The 22634-nt window shown below is 38.2% G+C and overlaps 1 protein-coding gene across 5 annotated transcripts in view; it reads left to right on the top strand.

Annotated features, from left to right (window-relative positions):
* Positions 1–22634, top strand: part of TSPAN9 (tetraspanin 9) — a 157378-nt gene that overhangs the window by 59161 nt on the left and 75583 nt on the right. For 4 of the 5 annotated variants that reach the window (XM_082043728.1, XM_082043729.1, XM_082043730.1 and 1 more), the window contains one exon: positions 14830–14909. In XM_082043728.1, coding sequence (XP_081899854.1) covers positions 14847–14909 — 63 coding nt within the window. In that variant the 5' untranslated portion in view covers positions 14830–14846. Of the gene's footprint in view, positions 1–12756; positions 14910–22634 lie in introns of those variants that run through there. The other variant, XM_082043727.1, reaches the window with a different exon arrangement.

A 22634-nucleotide genomic window follows, 5' to 3' on the forward strand; every position in this document is an offset into this window, starting at 1 on the left:
TATTTTATGCTCCTTGTAATATAACACAGCAAAACACTGCAGAGATATTTCCATATGCTAATGCTTGCCATTAGTAGTGCTTGTAACAAAGAGGTTAGAGACAATGTTACTAATAATCCTTCAATATCTCAAGGAAAATAACATGCCATGTGTGTCTGCTGCAGAACAAAACATCTAGGTGGGCTCAGCCCAATGACAAAACTGTCCATAACTGTTAAAGCCTCTAACAATAAACCAGTTATTTGGGGATGTGGCCGGAGGTAGCATCATTTGGCTTGGTAAACCACCTTTTCCTTTGAAAGACTACTCCTTTGCTTAGTATTTTGATGAAAAGCTTTAGTAATCAGATCAATATACATTATTAATATACTCAATCTGATATCATTTTTAGCACTTAAAGGAACAATAGCTGCTAAAGTCAAACCACTGTCCAAAAAGTTTTGTGCACTCTTATCACAGTAGCATCTGATATGCCTTGAACTAAGGTGTTTCAGTAAACAGAAGGATTTTTCTCCCTTCTTCTCTAACACCTTTCCTTATTCTCCTTCCCCTCTTCTCTGCTGATTATGTTGGTGCAAAGTTTCACAGACTCTTCTTTGTTCCTCACTGGGGCTATAAGAAGAGAACAGTATGATAGGAAAACTGTAGGGAGAGACTTGCAACACAAGATGTATCTGAAAAAACTTTCCAGACTCTTCGTGAAAACTGACATTATTTTATGTTGATAATGTCCAGTTAAGGAGATGGGTGCATCTAAAACTGTGTGACAAGTTGGTCAGATCAAATCCTTAAAGAGCTTTCCACTGTCATGACATAGTGGCAACAGCAAAGGAAATTTCAGCATCTCTCTGCTCAAGGATCCATTCTTTTTCTCCCAGATAAATAACTTTAATGTGTGATCCTTTAGAAATTTAGTCTTGAAGAGATTAAAACAACCCTTTGTGCAGCCAATACATCTCTAGGGACAGAGGGATTGCCTTTAAATAATTAGTATTCCCTGGTTTTGCAAATAAATGTCATTCCTTTCCTTGGGGAAGGTCCTGCATTCTGACAAATATACTTCCATATTGGATTCACACTCCAATAGGGCAAATAAAAATGCAGAACATGGTGAGGGAAAGATTGGAATTTATTGTGTAATTTTTTACTGTTAAGTATCTTTTTCAAGAAGACAGTGATTAACAAATCAGAAAGGATAAATACCAAATTAATTCACACAGATCAGACAGGCATTATGATCTGTAGATACTCAATTGACAGGCTGAGGATATTCCTAATTTGTCAAATCTAGCTACTGATAAGAAACACATCTTTCCCTCCCCCCCCGCCCCTTCTCATCAGAGTGATAGAAATTTCAATTTACTAGTTTTTCAGTGCCTGCAATTGTGCTTATATTGTAAGCAAGTCACTCCTACTCTGTCCTTAGAAAGCTCTGCACCATGGAGTTCAGTGTCAGTCTTTCCCACTCTGGGGAGTTATGCTGTGGTAAGTAATTGCACAACCCATCTTTGGGGTTGCTAACTGACTCAAGTTTTGGATTTTAGGACAAAATGTTAGAATCACAGGTCGAGGTTGGAAGGAGATGCTGGAGACAATGTGGTCTAAGCTACTGTTGAACACAGGGCCCCAGTTTAGGTTATGCATGCCCCTATCAAGCTGAGCCTTGAATATTTCCAGTGAGGGAGATTCTACGGTTTCTCTAAGCAATCTATTCTAATGTTTAATTGTACTTCCACTGAAGGTATTTTTTCCCTTATATCCAGACGAAGTTTCCCCCTGAGCAACTTATTTCTTGTCCTGACCACATGCATCATTGTGAACAAAGTACCACCATCTTCTGTAACTGCCTTGTAGTTACTGGAAGGCATTGATTAGCCTTCTGGAAAGTGAGAGTCTTTTATGTGTTAGGCAGCACATATGTCCCAACCTTAGTGTCTGCCCAAAGCCCTAATATTAACATTTTATGTGCTGAAAGTTTTATTTCAAGTAGCACATAACATCTCTTGAGGGTATCATCATTTGTAAGTCAGTCTCTAAGCATGTATCTTTTATCTTCTGTAATAGAAGTCAATGCTTTAACATTTCCCAGTATTGAGATGTGTCAATAATGTAGATTTGGCTTTTCATTTCCACGGGTCCCTGGTTGCTTTAAAAATGTGGTTTACGGATTATGCGTAACAGACACAGGTGACCAACCTCTGAAACCTGAGAAGGAATCTGGTTAACAGAACTTTGCAGCAATAATGTACAATGCCAGACCTCAAGTAAGTGGTCTGTTGGATTTGTTGTTGTTGGGTTTTGTTGTTGTTGTTTACTTGTTTTTCTTAGCTGCTTGATAATGTAGGACAATGTGTAGGAATCTGTTTTGGATTCTTTGACTTTGAAGTATTAAAGTAAATTAATACTTAAATTAAAAATATAAAAAAAAAAGTACCTGGATCTTAATATGAAAGATGTTTAAAATGTGTGAAGATAGTTCTGTGGACAGGTATTTTGAAAGCTTTGGTGCCTGAGAACAATTCATTAGGGAACAATTCATCGGGAAGGACTCATTACTCCCCCCCTCCCTACCTACAGCTTAAGTATTGATGTAGTTTTAGACTCAGAGATCGTTGATATTTGAGAGAGACTATTTAAACATAGTAGATGTATTAGGTCGGGACAAAACTGAGATATCTGTATAAATGGAGCTAACAGTGCTACAGAATAGCAACAGGCACTCTTTGGGAGGCACTGAACTAGAATAAGGCTTCTTTGAAATGATCAAGGCACTTTTTAAGTCTTTTTTGCAGCATTGCACATAAACTTGGCATCAAATTACAGGACAGGTGCAAAGCATCGTTCTGTTTGGAAAATATTTTGTGTAGAAAGAGAAACCTTTCAATTCATCAGCTGTTACCTTTGTATATTCAAAGATTTATAACTCCTGATTCTATTGATAAAGCTTTTATTGCTTTTTGCTTTCATTAAACCTAGAGACTTCCAATGGTGGAGCTGTCTTCTTTATTTTTAGTCTCAAGCCAAATTACTTACCATAGTTACAATTTCTGAACCTTTGTTTTCAGCGTACAGGTTAGAAAGCATTCAAGTTGATTTAAAAGGAAAAAACACAGGGAAATGAGCTGACTTCATATAGCAATCCTTGGAATACAAGAAACATGGGATTTCAGGGTGCAGTTTATACAGTCAGGTTTTGATTGGAATAATGTTTAAAGCTGTGTGTTTGGGTATAGTATTTCTTCAAAAAGAGGCAAATATGCGTAATCTTTTCATGATTGTATCTACCAAATTATCTTGCTTTAGCTTGCAGTAGAAGGGAGTAACCCCATTATTAATAAATATTTTGATATAACAGTTTCCATGCTATTGGAATAGAAACACTAAGTACTACATAAGTGTCCTGTTTTATAACCAATGGCACAGAAGGAGGTGGGGGAGAAGACTGAGAAGTGGTCAGTTTAGAAAAGTTGAGTTTCAGATATGGAATAGGATGATGAGTTCATAAAACTTTTCAGAAAAGTGTCTGGGTGCCCTGAGAGGATTTTATGTTTTTTCTGGCCAGATACTTGGCAGGAAAGGCCTAGCGCAACATAAGAAACGAGCATATGAGAAAAGTAACACAGAAGGAGCACCCATAAAATCCAGGGAGCAAGTATCTTTCATGTTAGGGGCATTGATATCCAAACCTGTATAGATCTGTTTTATAGACACTGAGATTATAGGGTTAAAGCAACAACAAAAGCAAACAAAATATTACCACATGGATTATGTAATTGCAGATTTACAATTAACTTGTTCTTCTGAAGGGCAGAAGTCTGGAAAGCCTTTTAGGTTAGGTTTGAAGGTAGTCTGGACTTGGACATTTAGGAGAGAATATAGTATCAATGCTATGGGCCTCAAATTTGAGTCCTACAAGGCATATCTGGACCAAAACTAGCACTGTCTAACCTTACGTGGCATTGCATTTTGGAAGTCTTTAGTTTAGTTCATGTTGTTTAAAAACCTGTCTGGATAAACACTATTTACTAAGCATTTATGGTCATGTATTTGATAGATTCCTCTGAAGCAGTCTGCAGACTATTGCATGAAGCATCAAGTTGGTGGCTTCTGAAACAAAATACCAGGGTCCCAATTAATTTGTAAATTGAAAATATCTACCTATGATGAATTAACAAAGTGCTCCTTCTAAAGGCCAATGTAACTACCACATACTTGTTACACACTTAAGTAGATCAGAGCAGAGTGAATGATACGAGTAGTTTTCCCCTCCAAAATACATTTGTCTTTCAGATGTCACTATGAGGAATTGTTGTAAGATTCTTAGTTTCTGGCGGCTGATCAAGGGTTTTCCTGGTTTTCTCATCTCTGAGAGGCACTGATGGTATCAATAAACTTTTTAAAAACTTAAGTGAGTGTGGGCTTGGCTTTTGGGAAGGAGTCAAATGTGCTTGCATCCACTCATACCCCATATTATGCTCTGAATGCCTGGTATTGCAGCTAGCACACAGCATTCTCACCAAGTGTAAATGAGTCCTCCTTAATACAGATAAGGTCATAAAACTATGTTTTGCCATTAGACTTCTACCTTTATAAAAGCTCATTAATGTACTGTAAAAAGTTAAGTAGCTTCTACTGTGAATCAGGTAATTGAACTGTGGCACGTTTTTTTTGTGGCATGACAGGCAGGGTGACATTAAACTGTATTCTGATTTTTTCCCTTTCTTTTCCTCCATTTTCATTTAAAATATCTCTCACCCTTATAATAAGAGCTGATGTTGATCACAAAGCTGATGAGTAGCATCACCGTTACATAAGCCCACTGGATTACAGTAAGAGATTTACCTTGGTTTCATTTTTACACCTTTTCTTGTATCTCATGCATAATAGATAAGAACTGTTTAGCTTCATTCTTGTGAGATTAGTAAGGTGACTAAAGTATCTGCCTCCCCTTGGGTTTTAAATCTGACTTTGTTGCTGTTGGCAAAGCAAAAAGCATTAATTGCATGACTCTTACATTACAGGCACATCCTATTTTTAATGTTGAAGTTGACCATATCCCACAGTGTTATCACACATATGCAAGAAGCTTTCGTGTGAGGGTAGGTAAGCTCTACTGCAAGGGCAGATGCAGATGCAGGTAGAATTGTGTTTTCTAAACATAAAGAGCTTCAAGACAGGAAGGGATCCGTGGACTTTGCTCCGGCTAAAGGTTGTGAAGTTTGTTGGGAGTCATAGAAAAGAGTCCAGCCAAAACCAGCAGGATGAAATGTGACTGTTATGCAGTGATTTGATCAGAACTTGAGAACTGCTGTTATTGGCACTTCAGGTATGAATCTTGAATTATTCAAAAACTACTTCTAATTAATTCAGCAATATCTCCCTTGACAAACAAAAGGAGGTACATGCAGGGAATTGTTAGGCAATGCAGCTTGTTACCACAGTTGGTAGACCTCAGAGAGGGCTGGGAGTAGGCTAGGGAGTGAATGGCTTGAGAAGCTAGATCCCACCCTTGTTTTGAGACATTTCTGCCGTGGGTCACGTGGGGCCCGGGAAAGGGGAACCTTGTACTGTGGCTAGAACTCAGCCTGCTCTACTGACAGCTTGCAGCGGTGAGGCTACTGTCTCTGGGCAAGTACTTGATTCAATCATTTGGCAGTTTGGCTCCTTTATGAAAGCTGTGTCTCTGACCTGAAAGTCAGGTTTTGCTTGGAAATGCTGCTGGTAAACAGCACTTTGGTAACTCACACATCTCTGAGGTCATAGCTCTCCAGTGAAGCCATCAATCCATCACTTTTAGCGATGTGTTAAATTGGAGGCTAGGGCTGGTGATGAGTTAATGGGGAAGGCAGCCTAAAATAATGGTGTATGTTTGCTGCCCATTGTAGACATCTGGGTCTCTGCCAGCCCTGATGCAGTGGTTTTAAATGTTCCCATTCATGGCATCACACCTGTTTATGTTTAAGTGCCAGAAAATGAATAGCAATGAAGGAATTCACTCTATTGTGAAAGGAATGTGCCTAGAAATGTTCCTTCATGGCATAATTGAGCATGTTCCGGAGATGTGTTCTGCCTTTTAAAAATGAATGCTCACATCATTCTTGTGGTTCTTCAAGTAGAGCCTTATGTATGAGGAATTTTTTTTAAATTTGATTGTTTTAAAGTGTAATAGTTCTGCTAATACACAGAAATCAGCTGTCAGTTAATTCAGAACAGCAAACTGAAGGTGAAAGACAGCCTCTTTAGAACAGAGGTTACAGAATATCCACCTGATTTTGTTCAAGGAACTTGTACACATTAGATAGGGTTAGAAGAGTTCTTGTATTCATGAAGTTCTCCTACACTGTGCAAGGGGAAGAAGGGATACCATCTCTCATGACAGGCTATTTGCTAGCTTTCTTTAATCTGTAGCCAATTGGGAAGAGATGAAATCTAAACTCTTATTTAAAGTGGGAGTGGAAGAGAAGCACTCAGATTGTGTACCTTACCTCTGCAAAAAATAGGAGGTAAATAAGAGGAACTCTTCTCACTTCCTCTGTCTTGCTTTCAATTTTTTGGTCTTTAATTTATAAAGCATGGTTTTGAAAGTCTGATTTGTGGTGTTTCATCCCATAGGTCTATCAGGGATATGATGTTTCTGCCTTCCTGCCTGTAGTTGACAGCTTTCTACTCCCTTGATCTTTTCTCTGTGTGCAGTAAAAAGCACTTCTCTGCGTATACTTTTTTTGTATACTGGGAGGGGACAGCAGTCAATACTGTACGTTTAGTTACGTGATTGATGGCCAAGGCTTGGTTTGGCATATGTTAGCTTCTTTACAAGGAGTCCTTGCCTTGAAGATGGGCTTATTCATGATTTTACAAGTAACTGGTATTAAACTAACGCTGTTGCAGTGAGAAAAGCCCCTTTCTTCCTACAAGCATGATAAAGAATTTAAACTGCAAGAATTTTTCTGTTAGGCTCTGTAATGCTGGGCTTTTCAGAGACCAAAGTTTTAATCTGAAATAGAAAAACAAAATAGGAATGATGAAGAAAGGTTTGTTGAATCTGAATGGCTTCACTTTCATGCAAGTAAGGTGTTGACAGAAGCAGAATTTATTAAATTAATTTTGAATTTGATTATTAACTCTTATCCTTTCAAAAGAATAAGTTCTTTTCAGCAGCAGATTAGAAAAGATTATGATATAAACATAGCTCAATTAGAAAGAAGCCCTGAGATTATTAGGGAGTTGGAGAATTTTAAATAACAGGAGATACTGAAAAGATAAGTACTTAGATTAATGAAGGACAAATGACATGGGATATAAGAGAAGATTACAAAATAATGGATTATAGGATGATTATGAATGCCAGAACAGAGGATGGAGCTGGAAGGCTTAATATTGACAGTTAATAAGAAGAAGATGCCATATTTTTTTAACACAGCGTACTTATGGAACTCACTGCTGTATGATTTTGAGGCTGAGTTGTCAGCAGAATTTAAGAAGAATTAGCTGGTGATGGAGATATAACAATGTATCCACTGCTATAGAAGATGCCATAAATGCCCTGAAATTAAAAGGGATACGGATTCTTATGCTAAAAGGCATAAACATACTTCCAAAGCATCTGGTACTCTGCTGCCTGGCAGGATAGGCTGATTTTCTTGGGCACATGCTGTTCTCTTGCCCCTCACATTTTCTATTTTCTCCCACCTGCTAGTGAGAAAATTGGTAAGGAAGTTTTGGGAATTAAAAAAAAACCAACTCAAATATAGTTATTATATTCAGAGCCAGCTATCAGTGTCTTGTTTTCTGCCTGAATTGTAGACTGTCTGTTGTGTGGGTTACTTGATCTCCGTATGTACACTGCCAAACCCAAGAAGACTCTGCCTCCCAGGGCTTCTCAGAAACAAACAGTAAATTGACTTTCTAGATTTGAGTTCTTGAAGGTGAAAATATCAATGGGGCATTGCATTCTGACATAATCTTTAGAGGGTTTCTTTCAGATTTAGCATAGTTCATTATGTTGTTTGTAAAATGAAAACAAAACCCCAAAATACCCTTGTGCCACTACAAATGTTTTGATTTTAAAGTTTAAATGTAGGTAGCAGGATTTCTGATTTTTGTAAAGTTATGTTTTTCTGTCACTTTGGAAACTCAGGCATTCTGTCTGCTCAGTCTGAGTTCCCCCGAGGGACTGCTGGTATGACAGTGTGACGTAATCACAATTTCTTAGCTTCTGGACCCCGTACTGCTCTTTGACCCTCATCTCCCATGTCTCCTGTGAATTAGCACAAGTCATCATCTGATCACAGTGTGTTGTGGTCCCTGGAATGGTTTACAAATAATTCCTTAGTACAGTTTTAAGGCAGGATCTCATTCTGTCTCTGATGTGAAATCCTAAATGAGAAATTTCAGACACGTATTCACTGTTGGCAGTAAATGAGTTTTAATGGAAATCGCAGGGACCAAATTATGACATACAATGTCTGGCACAGTGGAAAGTCTTGTAATGGGATCTGGTTTTCTTGATCATCCATTCAGTGATAGCCACATGTCAGAAGGATAAACTCTTCTTATTGATATATGTAAGTATAAACTAGAAAGTATTACTTTAGGACGTTCAAAGAGATTTTACCTATTTGCCTTGGGGAGGCAAAGAGTGTAACTGTGTTGCTGATGAGGCAACCATGAGCTGTTATGCTAGTGCCCCTGTGTCAGACCAATAACAACATCATGAAAGATAATTTCTCTGGGTGAAGTCAGGACTGACTGATGAAAGTGAGTGTTGGAATGAGGTGGCTAAATACTCAATTCTTATGTCTGTGAGAACAGACCCTTTCCCTACAGGTCTCAAACTCTCTGTCTTCTCATGGGTCCTCCTTCACATGGTCCCTCCATCCTGAAGTGCTACCCCACTCCTGTCTCTCTGACAGACCTCCTTTTCTTCAGCCATGCCAGTGCTAGGTAGACTTCTAGAATGTGGAACCTAGCCTTTAACAACCTGAGTGTCTTTTCCTTCCAACTCATGCTATATGCACATTTACCTGGCCCAGGTCCTTTTACCTGGCCTATGGAGGTGGCTTTCTTATGCAGGTGGAACTGAGGGTCAGATGATGCCTGTTGGATGCTCTGGGCCCCGCTACAGAGTGAACAGAGAATGGCATGTGCTCTCTCACAAAACATTAGAAGAGAATCATTTACTGGTCAGATTGCAGGCACCAGCTGTGAGTAAATATGTTTCTTAATGCATTTAGTCTTCTCTTTCATCATCCATCTGTCCATCAAGCGCCCAAAGAAGTGATGGTTTTTTGAAGGCATTAGAAATGGCTGCTGCTCAGACTAGTAGGGAAACTAGGTATGGATTTCACTTTTCTCTAAACACTTGATAGTGATTCTTTTTAGCATTTATAACAAACAAGCTGTACATATATGCTCTAAATAATGCACTAAGCTATGATCAGTGATGGGAGGCTACAAAACTGAAGTTATAGTAGTTCTTGTCTGCTTCTAATGGAAGACTTTTCCTGTTGGAAAATGAAAGTGTGTCAAAGGTAAAATATGGCTTGGGATATTTGGTTCTGGAAAACACAGGCAGGTTTTAAAACTTGTCTACTAATACAAAGCTGTCCGTGAAACCTGCCGCATTTCTGTCCAGTCCCATGATGGGCAGAATGCTTTGGATTTACAGCATGCAAGCTGGGAGCTTGGAAGGCCCCAGGATGTGGGATACAACCCTCAGAGCATCCAGGTTTTTGGTTGTAAATTCTTCAGCCTTAGGAGCCCTGGGAACTCCAAGTATTTTGACTTGTTGGAGTCTGTAAGCTCTTTGTTGTGGAATCAGGAGCATGGAAGTCCTGAGAACAACATGTTTTTGTCTCTCCTGTGATACTAATTTCAGTTAGATTTTTTTTGTATGCTCTTACCATGTTTGTGTGTGTTTGTCTGTTTTTTGTTTTTTTTTCAATCTGGGCTTTCATCTGTTCCAACTATATGCTGGAGTCATAAGCTATTCTTTCCAACTCTTGTTCCATATCTCCTTCTCATGGCCTTCCAGGATTAAGAGCAGTGACTAGAAAGATGCAGTCACTGAGCTTATAATCAGCTATCTCAATTCTTTGTCTACCTAGTGTACCCTGAGGAAGGCTTGTATGATTGAATTCTTGGTCAACATCATTCAAAGGAAAAGAATGAATTTAAGAACCATATCTCTCAAACACTTGATAGTGTATGCATTTGTATATCTCTCTGCAGGGCTCAGTATTGTCCTGAAGTCATGTGGCAGGGTTATGAAAACTCATGTTTTCTAAAAATAATTAGTTTGAGAATGGTGCAATGGTTAGTGCACTAGCTGAGGCTATGTAAAGCACAGATTCAGTTTTCTTCTCTGCCAGCAATTTCTTATTCATTCTCAGCAAACGTCTTGGACCTCGAGTTCCCCGTATTTGGGGGTAGTAACAGTAGCACTATGCTCCATAATAGAAATTTCAAGGTAAAATATGTAATAAGTTGTAAAATGGCTTTTATATCATGATGACTGGAGTTTTTATTTTCCCTTTTGAAAAACTAAAGTTTCATATTTTCAAGTCAGGAATCATGGGGGACCATAACAAAAGTTTATTATATTTTTGTTCAGCCTTCAGTCTTTGTTCCTCTTCTTGCCTATTGTAGTCCCTCTCACTGCATCAGCAAGATCATTTAAGGGAAATGGTTTGTAAAATGGATTTGAAACTTTCACAAGGGGAAAATAAGCACAATTTTCATATATTGCTGAAACACATTTTATATCTATATTATATCTTTATACATACATGGTTACAAATATGTGTATAAACTTGGTCAGCTTTTGCTCTGTTTTGCAGCATGGTTCCACAAGCTGGTTGTGCAAAAACAGCTGAAAAAGGCAAAAATAAACAGAGGACTTCAGGAGCACTGTAGCTTGGTATAATTTGCACTGAAGTTCTGGTGAGATAAAACTAAGGACTGAGGAAAAAAAGGTATTAAATATTTTGAGATTTCAAATAAAAACTGAAGTTGTTGAGACCTGTGTTTTGAGGACTAGGGTGGACTGTTCCCAGGACAGAACCAAGTAAAGCAGTTTCAGAAGAAGAACCAGCCCATGTTGTTTGGGCCTTATTACCCTTCCTTTCCATTTTTCTGCTACTCCCATTGTGACATCCTTTTTTATACCTGGTATCTGAAACTGGTCTAAATTCTTACACATAATACTTCACTGAGCTGTTCAGATGCAATGGACTGATGTTCATTGCCTTGTACGAGGCATTTGTATATGGGACTGAAATGATTTTCTTGCTGTGGAGACATCTCTCAGCAACAAAATTCTGTGATTTAGTAATCAATGATTAATGAAGTACAGAGTGAACTTTTGAATATTTTCATGCCCTGTTTACTTAACAGACGTGAGACCTGTAGAGAACAAAATGTGTTTGTTCCTGTGCTGCGGTTACACTCTCAAGTAGGACCACCATACTTTTGAATGGCCTTGCAGCAACACCTACCACTGAAGTCTCAATTGGAGGGAGATATAAGTGCAATGGCTAGTCAAAACACAGCTGGATGAACTGGTTACAGCTTTTTCATTGCTTAATTTTAGCAAATAAGCAGTTCTGTGTGATTTATTAACTGAGCTCTATAAATACCAACTTAGGCTTCCAGCTGGAGGAAGTGGCATCTAATCCCTAAAATCACTTTGTGGCTGCAAATTCAAGTGGTGGAAGCTTACTGAGCCTTGTAAAGTCTCCCTGGTGGCAACAGCATCACCATAAGAGTCATATGTTTCCTTTGTATACAATGGGAGGGAAGGCTGTTCTGGAACCATGTTTGCGCTAGTGCTCGTTGCTCAGGCTTGGATTTTGAAGGTGACTATTAGCTGTACATCTGTCTTTGGTTGTTCATTCTGGAGTCTGAACTGTGATGTACATCTGTCATGGAGAACTCTTAATGGAAGATGCATTGCAGGTAATGGTAAAGAAAACTAATATTTTGTAGTATTTGAAGGCAAAAATAGAGAACTCGAAATCTTCAATAAGGTCTAATAATGAAAACTTGAAAAAAAAAACCAAACTTGGAGGGAGAGTGGTGTTTGTTTTGAGTGCTGTGTTGTTTGTTGTTGTTTGTTTTTGCTCTCTGCCACCAGTAGAAATGTTTCCACTATTTACAAACTCTGACTGAATTGTGAATTTGTGGAGATTTCTTTTTTATTACAAAATATTCTTTCAGTCCTTGAGGGGGTGGATTGTTATTATTGTCATGTAACTTCATGTGGGAAGCTAAAGCAAATATTTAGATTGCATTATTTTTCACAAGTGCACAGCATGATTTTTTTCTGAAGTACCCTATGTCAGTGTAAGTTTTATAGCCAAACAATGGGTAAAACAGGAAAAAATGCTTGTGCATTCTCATAATTTTTTGGCTGAGAACTCAATTTTGTGTGACAAATAAAAACCACTGAAAGTATCTAGCTGAAGCATAGGATTGCAATGGCACAGCTTTACACTGCCAATAAGTGAATTTTCAAACATAAGAGTTTTTTCAGACTTATCCTGCAGGCTCCAGTGTCCAAAGCGGGTATCTGGCTGTGGCCTACAAGTCTCTTCCATGTTATTTTCTAAGAAAGTTGGTTCTTGGTGACCGCTCACATTGAAGTTTGTGCACCATAGATGTGTACAGAAATACCCCACTCTGCTTTAGTTGCTGTTAATTTCTCTTGTTTTTACTTGGGTGTTTTGTGTGTAGCCTTTTCTGCTATCATACACACTGCTGAGTGGTCAGCTTGCAGTTGCCTTTCTGATGGATGCATTTGATGCAGATAGGTCTGAAATGTCTTTTGAAAAGCAAGTGAATAAACATTCTTGATATAAGCTTGGGCCTGCCTGTTGTTCCAATGTTATTCTAGACCAGAAGAGGTGAGAGAAAGATATCACACGTACAAATACTGGGTGTTTTTTGGCATGAAGTACTTCATGGTGGAGAGATCTTTTCTCAGACAAAGCCTGTCAAGAAAGGTACAGCACAGCTTTAGGGTGTTGATTCTGATGTTGTTGCATAAAAATTACAGGATTTTGAGGGGCTTTTGGGCCCTTTAAATATTGAATACGTTATATTAATTTTCTCAAAGATACCTGATGAAATAATTACAGTGCATTATAATGTACATCTGAAAGGTTCAGTTGAAAATTGTGCATAACGTTTGCTGGTTTTGGTAGCTGTACTTCTTCAATAGTGGTCTCCTAGTATGATTTCTTTTATTACTGAAAGAATAGAATAACCTGCATTTGAAATCTGCTGTATCACTTTGCACCACCAGTGCACTACTTTTATATTTATGACCAAATGATGGATTTGGAAGCACCAGGAATGACCTGAAATACTTATATTCCTCCCATCCAGGCACTTGCATATGCAGACACACATACGTCGTTGTGCCCTCTCTGCTTCAGAGTGGTAGCAGGGATGTTACACTACTATCTGAAAAAAAAAAAAAAAAAAAAAGATCATGTCAGAGACAGCAGCTCTGCTTTTCTGCTTAAGGTTAATTATATCGCATGTGATGGCGTCACATTAAATGCATGTGTAACTGAGACGTGCCTATTCGGTTTATGCTGGGTGCTAGTTTATTCCAGTTCCTTGTCTCATGGCATTTGTTTAAGCCAGAAAAAAAAGTAAGTCACTGTTAGTTTAAATGAACAGGGAGAGGTTAGCACCTGTCTATCTAATCTATATTTTTCCAGTATTTTATTGCATTAAAGGAGTATCACTACCTCACAGTTCTAGCCTATAAACAGCTAAACAGTACTTGACATTTAAAGAGATTTTCTGTTGTGTTCTAATCCTATTAAAGATATTATGTCATGGAGGCGTGCCCTGGGGTAGAAGGCTTCTGCTAACTGGCCCGATGGAAAGCAGAGGGGAGGGGTGAGCAGGAGGGTGGATTTATCACTCAATAGGTCAGGGATTTCTGGGGGAAATACCCAGTGGTTGCAGTTGCTGATGATTTCACAGCAACAGCAGTGAAACACAGAGCACGCTCCGATAGCTGGTTACTGAATGAGATACTGCAGATGGGTGGGAAGAAAAAACACAGCGTGTGAGAGACACAGAGAGGGAAGCTGAGAGCAGGGAAAGTGCTCTGGCTCAAGGAGAGTCTCCCAGGTGCACTGCAGAAGCTTTTTGGAAATGGATGCAAGGACCATCTGCCGCCTACAGATTAGAGGGCTGTAGACTAGGAGAAGAAAAAGAGCTTATGGCTCTTTTGAATAAAAATCAAAGTTCTGCATGACTGATTCATCAAGATAAATCATGAATATGCTCTTGCATGGGATATTAATGTATAAATCCATGCTACAAATAGACAGAGTACAGCCTACATTGCTGTGCAAAATAAAACCAGCAACAATGCAGGGAATAAATTCTGCAGTGATTATCTGATTCATGTATGAAGCAAAAGAGAAGCAAAAACACAGACAGCTCTGTGGCATTTGCAAGGCACTGCATTTAATGCTGAGAGATGCTATACATTAAATATGACAACTGTGAAAAGAGAGATCATGGAGAAGTCAAGTAGTGAGGATTCTTCAATTCACCGGAGTCCATCTTTGGATAGCAAAGACTCAGATTTTGCCAAACCTTCTACCTCAGGGAGGCAATTTGGTCGAGGTTTTACTGCTGGAGCTTTCTATGGTACAACTGGATCATGCAAACAGAGCCACACTGGGGCTGGAACTGAGACCGGCGTTGGGACTGGGACTGGCGTAAAAAGCAACAAATACAGTGCACCCAAAGGCAGCAAATATGTGGTCTTTTACCTGGATCTATCCTTTGTTTTCCTTTTAGAATTTAAGAAGTGCAACATGGCAAGAGGCTGCCTGTGTTGTTTGAAATACATGATGTTCCTTTTCAATTTAATATTTTGGGTGAGTACTACCTTTTCAGTTGCTTTCATTCGTTAGTCTGTCCTGTACTGCTGCATTATGTGTGTAGTGCATCTCTGAAGCAGTACTGTAAGTTCTTCCCTCCTTCTCTCTCATACCTGCTCACAATATTTTCAGTGGTTAACTTGTGTCTGTTGGGAAAATGTACATGCTTTCTATATCTATGTTACCACCTGGTTACTGTAGTCTGGCTACTGATTGCTCAAACTTGCTGTTCTAATGTGTGTTTTGAACTGGGTTATTTAAGACAGGGCAGAATTATTGCCCTTTCAGGGAGAGCAGAATTATTGTAGCATTAAAATCTTGCAGTGGCAGGATTTTTGCATTCTGTTGTAATACCTCATGGTGCATTGAACTGCAGGTTAAATTAAGTTTGAAGTATATTTTCATTGTCATCATAAATACAATTTTCTTTTTGTAAACTTCATTTGACAAACTACTGTTCTATTTGAAGGAAGTTCTGTTCCATTTCTCCAGTTAAAACCAATAAATCATGTATGTTCTAACCTCTAAGGTATCAACATAAATGTGAAATGACTGGAATGGTGAATTAATCTGGATTCAGTTTCAACTGCAGTTGTCCACATTGGTGTGTGAAGTTGGAGACTTGCACTTGCTTCTGAAGGATCACAACTGGTTTTCCTTCATCAGCCAAGAGGCATGAGAAGTTGTAACAATGCCCCAGCAAACAAGTTAAAAGCCTAATGGCTACTCAAACAAAGTATTGTCATGTACAAGAGAGGGAGGAAACGTTAAGTCACCTGGCAGCTAGGCATCCTAGAGTGGTCAGTACTGCTGAAGAAATCACAGGCTAATTGAAATACTGAGTTTGCATGAATATAGCCCAATATGAAATGGTTCGCTTAGTTTGAAATCAAAGATCACTGTTTTCCTGATGAATGCAAAACTTGGTCATGTGAACAAAATCATTCATGGTTGTGATCCAGAAATATACAATGTACCTTATAAATAAATGAAAACACCATCCCTGGATTGATTTTGGAAAAAGGAGCATTAACAGTCTTGTTCAGATATCTTCCTCTGGTGTAGAGATATCATTGTTCAAATTACAAGTCTCACTTGCAGCTTCTCTGTTTATCTTGACCCATTTACTGAAGTAACCTTTAAGATTAAGAGTTAACAGGAGATTTGGTATGGTGTTGAACCACTCACACAACAGTAAGGTTTTATTGGTAATAGACTGAAATGCTACAATCACTGAACTTGTGGGAGTCTTACTTAAATAGAAAGGTACAGCTGATCACTGAAGAACATCTGATCAAAGTTCACTTGTGATTTTTTAAATTTGTTTTCTTTTCTGTATGCAAACCCTGCCAGAAGGTTGCCTTAACTGTTACTGGAATAAATAATTTCGAACACACCAGATTTATATCAAACTGGCTATTTGATTTAATGCTGCTTGAAACCTCAGAAGTATTTTTTTTTCATATGCTGTATGTTCTGATTAGTTTTGGAACAGATTTTTTCTGGTGTCATTACTCATGTTCTCTATTAGGTATCTCTTACCCCTCACCTCCTTAGATTCAATATCTTTATTTGCTTTTAACTCCTTCCCAAGCAGGAATTTTCTTGATTCTGCATCTGGCCTTCAGAGCCTGTTTTCCTATTCCTTGAATTCACAAAAAATATTTCAGATTTCATCTGTGTACCCTTTTCTGTCCGCTCAGCTCCCACTGGATATTTATACAAACACATTCCTTCTTAGGTTAAAACTAGCCTACTGTCTGAAGCAGTTCTGTGGTACCCTGTGCTTCTTCAACTCTTACTGATACCTTTTAATCCTCTTTACACCCTCCCCACCATGGCTTTTGTTGGGAGGCTTATAAAAATTTTCTTTCTGTTTTTCAACTTTGTCACCACACCTCAGTCTAATATTCTAAAAATGTGTTTTGTATGAACCAGGCTATACAGAATGAAAATTATACTCTGGAATGGTGATTCTGTAGCTTACTGCCTCTGGCTTCATACTAAGAAATCTACATTGGTTCTGCTGTGGCTGTCTGACAGGGTCTAGAGGTTTGGATCTGTATGTGCTCCTTGCTGACACTTGCAAGATCTCTCACTTTGGCTGAACTCTCCTACTAGCCCAGTCCTGGACTCTCCACGCAGCTCTGCCAGCGCCTTCCACTCCTATCCTGTCCTGAAGCACTCCCTGCTATTTTGATCCTGTCTTTCTTCTTAACTCATTTTTTCCATTCCCAGGTTTGCCTGTTCTCATTGCTTTCTTCTGAGTTTCTGTTGAGAAACCCAAGTCCAAAAACATGAATTTGTGGCCTCCTCTTGAACAGTGACTACTTATCATTTGTAATGGCAGGTGCTTTATTTTTAAAAAGAGAAGACTCATTTTTAAGCATTAAATTTTCTGAACCTGTAATTCAAACCAGAATGAGACTCCTGATCTTCAGAGGTTAGGAGACCACTTCCACACTGCTATCTTCTGACAAAGGCAAGCAGCTTTTTTTTTTTTGCTTTTTTTTTTTTTTTATAAATACAGGATTCGATTTAGGCAACTGGAAACAGAAGTGGAAAAACTGTTTCATGGAATCTTTAAGGAGGTGCCAGTCTAGCAGCCGTACAGCTGCAATAGGCAATCCATGTGACCTGCTTGCTTGCCACAATGCTACATTGTCCTGAGCCTGTGGTAGCAGAAAGCCTCTCTCATGGGAAGTGTTGTTCTGCTGTAGAAAAATGGTGTTTGGAACACTAGTAGCATGTGTGGTAGTTAACATGGAAGGATTGCATATGAGTTCTGCAAAGCAAGTTGATCGAAGTGGGGCCCAGCAGTAAGTTGAAACAGAAGGTGTTTCCCTACCATATCACTAAGAGCTTCAGGTATTTCTCTGTGGCCCTCTGATTCTTAGCAGCTGTTCTTCGCCATCTGGCATTGCTTTCTTTTAGAGATTAGGAAAGTCTGAGCTGAGGGTTAAGCAAGCTTATAGTACTTAATTGTGTGGCTAGGATGATGATTTACACTGAATTCATTCTAAGCGCATAATATTACATGTTTTGCAAAGGGACTGGGCAACTACAATTGTTAGTTGATTTAGTTTGCCTTAAGAATATTTATTTGCAAACATATGGAGGTTGCAAAGTACCCAATATAGCTCTGCAGAAGAAATAAAATACTGATTTTTGCTTCTACACATAGCAGCTTCATTGCCAAGGAAGGTAATCACCACATATAAACATTAGGGTATATGTTTTTCTAGGGTAGATTTCACTTCATGGTTTTAGTAGAGAAAAGGATTACAATAATTGTTTTCACATATATATAAAAATCTATGTATTAATGGTGTAATTATAAGTAGAAGTTTTAATTTATCCAAGTTAAATGGAGTCAGATTTACAAATTCAGATATTTAATGTTCAGTTTCAGAGTAAATTTTATAACAGGTTGGAAACATTTTCCTTTTGCTAAAACACAAGACTAGAAGAGAAAAAGATGGGCTGTAAGCTTGCTGGTAGCAAGAAACTTCCTGGTAGCAGGAAGAAGTCAAATACAGCAAATTTTTCATGGATATGCTGTTATTAAAATAATGGGTAAAAACTATTGCTCCTGAAGAGTATTTTTCTGCATTAATTATTTGTCTAATTTTATCTTGTGGTGGAAGTAATTATTTTTTTTTTCCTGTAGATTAAAAATAAAGTTGTGTGTTTATCAGTGAGTATAAACGCAGAAGTACAGCAGCCATGCAGATCACTTTTACTAAAGTCTCAGATCAGACGAAAAGAAAGGGAGCATGTCCATTCTCTGGGTCTCGCTGCTATCAGAGCTATTTGTCCCTAAAGCAGCTAATAATTTTAGAATGGTTTATATAAGGTAATCCATACTTATTTATACCAAAGTGGAATATACGCTGTAGTGCACTGTTTAGTTTGAAGAACAAAGCTTTCATGCTTAACTGAACCTGTTGCTCAGACAGTTAAATCTTGTGAAGAGACTTTGTTTTCACACATAATTGAAAGTTCATCTCTGAGGTTTAAGAAAGGTGGACAGTTTGTCGCTGTAATGAGAAAAAAAGTGGTAGCTATAGACAGCTTAGAACAGGAAATACATTCAAATTTTCTCTTTTTCGTTGTCCTCCCCTGGGCTGCATTGTCTGATACTCCTCCCCTTTTCTAACACAGGGAATAATGACAGGGAGGGGCGGTGAGTGATCCCAAGATGCATGTCTCTTGACATAATAGCAATGTTTACTTCTGTTGTATTTTGACTGTAATAACATAAATCAGCAGTGTGGTGACAATTGAGTACAATCCCATGGAAGTAAGGCTACTCAAACAAAATCAAAAAACCAACCACACACAAAAAACCCACAACAAAACCAAAACAAACAAAACCCCCAAACAAACACAAAACTCCCAACCAACAACCCCTCAAAAAAAAAAAAAAAAAAAAAAGCAAGACCGTGACATCTGGATAAAGCTAATGTTTTCAGTCACATTAACAAGAAGAATACAGTTTTTAGTAGGAATTTGGTAAGTTGTGAAATATCACACCTTTTAGCTTTAGTTTCCTCTCCAAATGGTATAGCATTGTTGGTGTGCCTATGCAAACGTGCATCTCAGTGAGGGAGAACAATTAGATAAACATTTTAGCATGTCAAGGTTTTGACTGGGAGGAGAAGGAAAGGTAATTTTAGTTCAAATGGTGTGGTATCCTAATGAATATAGTGTAAATAAAGTCCATTTAAAATCCTATACTATGACATTACAGAATAATATTCAAACATTATTTGAGGTCTGAGACTGGTTTTAATTTAAAATAGCAAGGTTTGCTTCAGAGCTGAGTTAGACTGGTTAATCCTGGTGATGAAGGCTCCATAACTGGTTTTATGGTCTAAACTGTTTCTACTTGATAGGGCATCTGATATGGCATTTTTCACAGTGTTCCTCTCACTAACTGCTTTTGCTAACAGCATTTTCTATTCAGGTTCTTTTATTTTCTTGATGTTTTGGGAGCGTTATTTGCATGGTTTTTTTAATGATTGTTGTTATCTTTCAGTATGGAAGTGTTTTTACTCTAGCTGTAGGTAGGTGTGAACACCTTTTGCATCTGTTATTTTGGATAAATTATGAGCTTATCCATTACTCAAAAGGCAGATTTGTTGCACACATCTATTATAATGTAGCCTGCTGGACATAATTTAATAATTTGTATATGGGGAGGTTTATAGTTATTGAAAGTGAGGAGCAGAATAAGAAATTCAAATTGGAAATCAAATTACTGTCCTCCAGGCCTCCCTGCCCCGCTGTACTCCCAGAGCTAAATCTCTAAATACATGACTCAGGCTCTGTTCCTCATATCTGCTGTCTGCGTGACTTTAAGCAAATTTCTTCAGCCTTCTGTGTCTCAGTTCCCCTACTTTTAAAAATTATTTTATCAACTTCTATAAAGTGATGGTTATAATCATGATTGTTAACGTTGAATAAACTTAATAACCGTACTGTTTCTTACTTGTCTGTGGACTCCTAGACCCATAAAGAACATTTCAGTAAGCTGCTTGTTTTGGCCTGTGTTAGCATGCTCTCTTTTTGTCTGTTCCTGCTACCTTTCAGGTAAGTAAATCTCCAACAGGCTGATCCAAAGGGGCATAATCTTCCTCATGTGAGTAGAGGATGAGCTTATAACTCCATTATCTGACTGTCCAAGGAGGCATCTAATTTGCTTATTTAAATGCTGCTGACACAGAGCAAGACCTGGGTGGAGAAGATGGGAGGATGAAGTCCAATTTGTAGAAACAAAGTTCCGTTAATTGGATTTGCTGTACCTGAGGTTAGGATGTTCCTAATTGGCAGCCAAGTCATCACAGATAATATGCTATAGGATACTTAGTAGCTTCTCTGTCTTTATCCCATATTATTTGTAAGGTTTCCCAACCTTTCAGCAACTCATGGAAACTTTGAATCAAAGGAGGAATTCTGCTGGATATCTTTGGGCTTTGCTTTAAATATCTTGCAGAAATAAATAAACCACATCTTCCAAACAAAGTTAAGGAACCTAATGTGGCTGAAGGTGTTATTGAACAGTGAATGCTGAACTTGTGGTGGTCACATAAAACTTAATCATTTTAGTATCACTTCACAGAAATGACTGCAGGTGCTGAACTCTAAGCGGTTTCACAACTTTCTGAAACAAATTATTAGTTTGAAAATACATTGAGCTAGTGTTTGTATGTTTTCCCATGTCACACTGACAGGTCATGAGGCATCAGGGATTGAATTCGTATCTTCTTTTATTTCTTTTGTGGATTTCCACTTACTTCTGTTTCATACGCATTCTGGTACAGTTTCTACTGCTGTAGGTACGAATTGTATGTCTGCAGTAGCAAATGACTACGTTGTTGATTCTTAAAGTGTATGACACATATTCAGAGTTGCTGCAAGGAATTAAAACCAATAGAAACTGATATGCTAATCATTTGTTGCTTGCAGAATTATTAATTTTTAACACTGTAAGGAGTTGTGACCAAGTTCTTTTTTATTTTCTTTTTTCTAAAATAAGTGGGTATTGGTGGTTTTTAATTTGTTTATGGTAAAGAAGACTGAAGCAAGACACTCCTGAGCTATGGATGAAGGTAAGATTATGAACAGATGACTATAATCTGTAGGGATTCATCAGCTTAATGAATTACTAGTCATGAGCAGAAATGCATTAGTTGCTTGTGTGCACGTTTCTACTGTGCTGCACATGTGATGCAAAACATATTAACTTAAGCCAAGCAGTTTTGTAATGGTTAAGAGTGGAAGCAGTTAACTTGGAGTAATTCTGTCATATATATATATATATAACCATCTCTGTGTACCATAGTGTACAATCACTGAGTCTGAAATAATGCAAAAATGAAACAGAGCGAAAAGAATTGTCACTGTACTATCCAATCAAATTTTCTCTCTTAATTTGCTCAGAGAACTGCAAATTACTGGAAAGGCTACTTCTGAATCAGAGGCTTGTTCTTTTAAGGTTCTTGGTTGATGTATTAAGCACACTTTTCTTTAAATGATGCTGCTGAGTACTTATATTTTGTTAGTAGCTGTGTCACTGCTGAGTAGGATGGGTTCTTTGCAAGACTGATTACTTCCTTTGTATTGTCTTGGAGAGTTTCCAACCAGTTACGATCTTAAGCAGGTAAGAGAGCTGTGTGTCAATGGATTGTAATTCAGGAGTGTAAACATCTCATTTTGTCTCATTTTATAGTACTTTTAAACTAATTCAGTTGTTAAGAATCTTATTGTCCTGTACTTCTGTAGCCCCCTACCCCTTTTCTGCACTTCATCTAGCTACTGCTGTGTCCCAAAGAGTGCCTTTTCTTCTGCACTGTCCTCTGGATGCAAAGACAGTTGAATTAGAGTAAAACCAGAACTTTATGTTCTCAGTTGCTCTTTCCTTAGACTTTTGATTGCCCTGCCATCTTCATTTTCACTGCTTTAAGGAACTGATATTACATCTGTTGCCATGATCTCAGAGTGCCTTAGGACCACTTAAATGTATTTATCCTCTTGACACATTTTGTGTGTAGGCTGTGTTTTTATCCTCCTGATACAGATAGAAAGGCAGGCCACCAAAAACAAAGAGTGCAGTGTGGAGCACAGGATAGAGAGCTGAGAGCTGTTGGAGATCAGAACTAGCAAGTACACACACATGTAGTGCAATTCAGCATGGGTAGCCTTGTGTTGAGTTCTCCT

This window comes from Streptopelia decaocto (assembly GCF_964273445.1).
Source record: "Streptopelia decaocto genome assembly, chromosome: 1".
Taxonomy (NCBI): domain Eukaryota; kingdom Metazoa; phylum Chordata; class Aves; order Columbiformes; family Columbidae; genus Streptopelia; species Streptopelia decaocto.